At 42.6% G+C, this 2,291-nt stretch overlaps 1 protein-coding gene across 1 annotated transcript in view; it reads right to left on the reverse strand.

The window, feature by feature from the left end:
- Positions 1–2,291, reverse strand: part of LOC101850121 (fibropellin-1) — a gene marked incomplete at its 5' end in the record, with an annotated part of 60,088 nt that overhangs the window by 56,346 nt on the left and 1,451 nt on the right. The window contains 2 exon segments of the mRNA XM_035972800.1: positions 53–154; positions 2,138–2,254. Of these exon segments, the coding sequence (XP_035828693.1) occupies positions 53–154; positions 2,138–2,254 (219 nt within the window).

The following is a 2,291-nucleotide window of genomic DNA, read 5'->3' on the forward strand; positions in this document are numbered from 1 at the left end:
CATCCCGTCATTCACAAACACAGCTACATCAGAAAGCAGTGGCGACACCTACTTGTACTGCAGTCGTTCCCTGTGTAGCCTGGGTTACATATGCAAATCTGTGGGTTCACGGGGTCACAGGAGCCGTAGACACAGGCAATAGAGCCGCACACAGCTGTGAACAGAAACACAAACACACAAATAAATCATAAAGCAAAGTTGGGACTCAGACACGAAAGCTTACATTTTTTGTACGAGAAAAGCTGTGGACTGAAACACAACTCACAACATTGAATCATAAAGCAAAGTTGACAATCAAATAAGAGGCTCCGTGGTCACATCAGGCGCTCGTCAAAATGATGGAATTGAAGATATCGGCAATTTTCCAACAGTTTTGCTATTTTAATCCAAATTTAGTATTTTTGGTTAAACACCTATTCTCTCCATCTAAAAACACATTTCTGTGTTAGTATTTCTGTAAAACGTTCTGAAAAATGTAAATGTTCAGTTTCTAAGAACTTTCAATCTTTGGAAGCCATCAAGTTTTAGTTGCAATTTTCTAACTAGTTTTACCTCTGAAACCAGGTGACCCCCACCTCCTTCAATCGCAAATACATCGATTTCTATTCAAGATACAAGAGTACTTGTTTCCTAGAAAGATAGACACATTAACAAGTTTTAAGAAGATACTAATAACTCCACATGCTCAACAATTGACGAGCGCCTGATTCGACCACGCCTTGACACAAGTGTGAAAGCTTTCATTATTTGTAAAAGTAAAGTTGTAGAGTTGTGGTTCATAAGACGCATGCTACGTATCCCATGGACAGCTAGAAAAACAAATGAAGAAGTCTTGGTTGAAGCAATTTGCAGAAGACAGCTCATGACGAATATACGAAAACGACAGGCAAATTTCTTCGGACACACAATGCGGAAAAAAGCATTGGAGAATATTGTAACAACAGGCAAGTTTGATGGAAAGAGAGGCAGAGGCAGACAGAGAGAAAATATACTGGACAAGATGACAACATGGCTAGGAGCAGGAAGAACAACAGACACCATTGCTGCAACACAAGACAGAGTGAAGTCGAGGTCCAAGATCGCCCACGCCAGTCGGCAAGGCACCGAATGATGGTGAAAGTTGTTCCCGCATCCGATCCGGACATTGGGGATTGCCTTGTTAGTGAGACAACTTCCTGGGTCTTCTGCATATCCAATTCTGGTAAGGTGTACATCATTTGTACTTCTTTTTTTTTAAAAAAGGTTTTTAGAAAAAGGCTGAAGGGATAGAACTCATATGGCCTCTGGATCGGAAAAGTAAAAGTTAAGTAAAAGTTTTAGTTAAAGTTTTAAGGCACTTGCATCACAATAACGTCCTACAATAAGTGCAGAAGGCAAGAGGTTGTGCAACAAAGTAACAGACACTTAAAAGGCACTTATAAAATGATCTTATTGTGTTGCAAGTGCCGTAAAACTCTTACGAAAACTATAACTAAAACACTAAAAAGAAGGAGGAGAGACAATAACTATAACTAATAAAATAATAATCATAATGGATTGCATTTATATAGCGCATATCCACTTATGCAATGCTCTATGCGCTTAACTTGATAACTAAAACACTGAGAAGAAGGAGGGGAGACAAGGATGATAGACGTTCGATAGAGAGAAAGAATGAGCACCAGTTTGTTCTCAGTTGCTGTCACTTCCCCTCAAACCGATCTGTTTTGGAATCACTAGCCTACTTTTCGAGCATGTTGTGTAAAGAAAGAGAGCTTTTTGAGGTCAAAGTTTTCCAGCACAAAAAAACCATCGATCTCCCCCCTCATCTATCTGTCTGTCTGTCTGTCTGTCCGTCCGTCCGTTCGTCTGTCTGTCTACTGTCCGTCCGTCTATCCGTCCATCTGTCCGTCCGTCTCTCCGTCTGTCTGTCAGTCCGTCCATCCATCTGTCAGTCTGTTTGTTTGTCTGTCTGTCTGTCTGCCCGTCCGTCCCAGAGTCGGTCAATCTGTCTGTCTGTCTGTCTGTCTGTCTGTCCGTTCGTCCGTCTGTCCATCCATCTGTCCGTCCATCCGTTTCGTCTGTCCGTCTGTCTGTCGGCTGTCTACTCAGGCGAGCGCTAGTTCTCCGAATAGCCCAGATACTGTGGTCTACTCACGTGTTTCGCAGTGGTCCCCTGTGTAGCCAGTTCCTGTACAGTTACACTGGTACGTTCCGATCTTGTTCACACAGGTTCCCCGGCCACACTTTGCACTCTCGAAACATTCGTCCACATCTGCCGGGGAGAGGGACAAGACGCAACTTAATAATAA

The sequence above is a fragment of the Aplysia californica genome, unplaced genomic scaffold (assembly GCF_000002075.1).
Source record: "Aplysia californica isolate F4 #8 unplaced genomic scaffold, AplCal3.0 scaffold00852, whole genome shotgun sequence".
NCBI classification, from domain to species: domain Eukaryota; kingdom Metazoa; phylum Mollusca; class Gastropoda; order Aplysiida; family Aplysiidae; genus Aplysia; species Aplysia californica.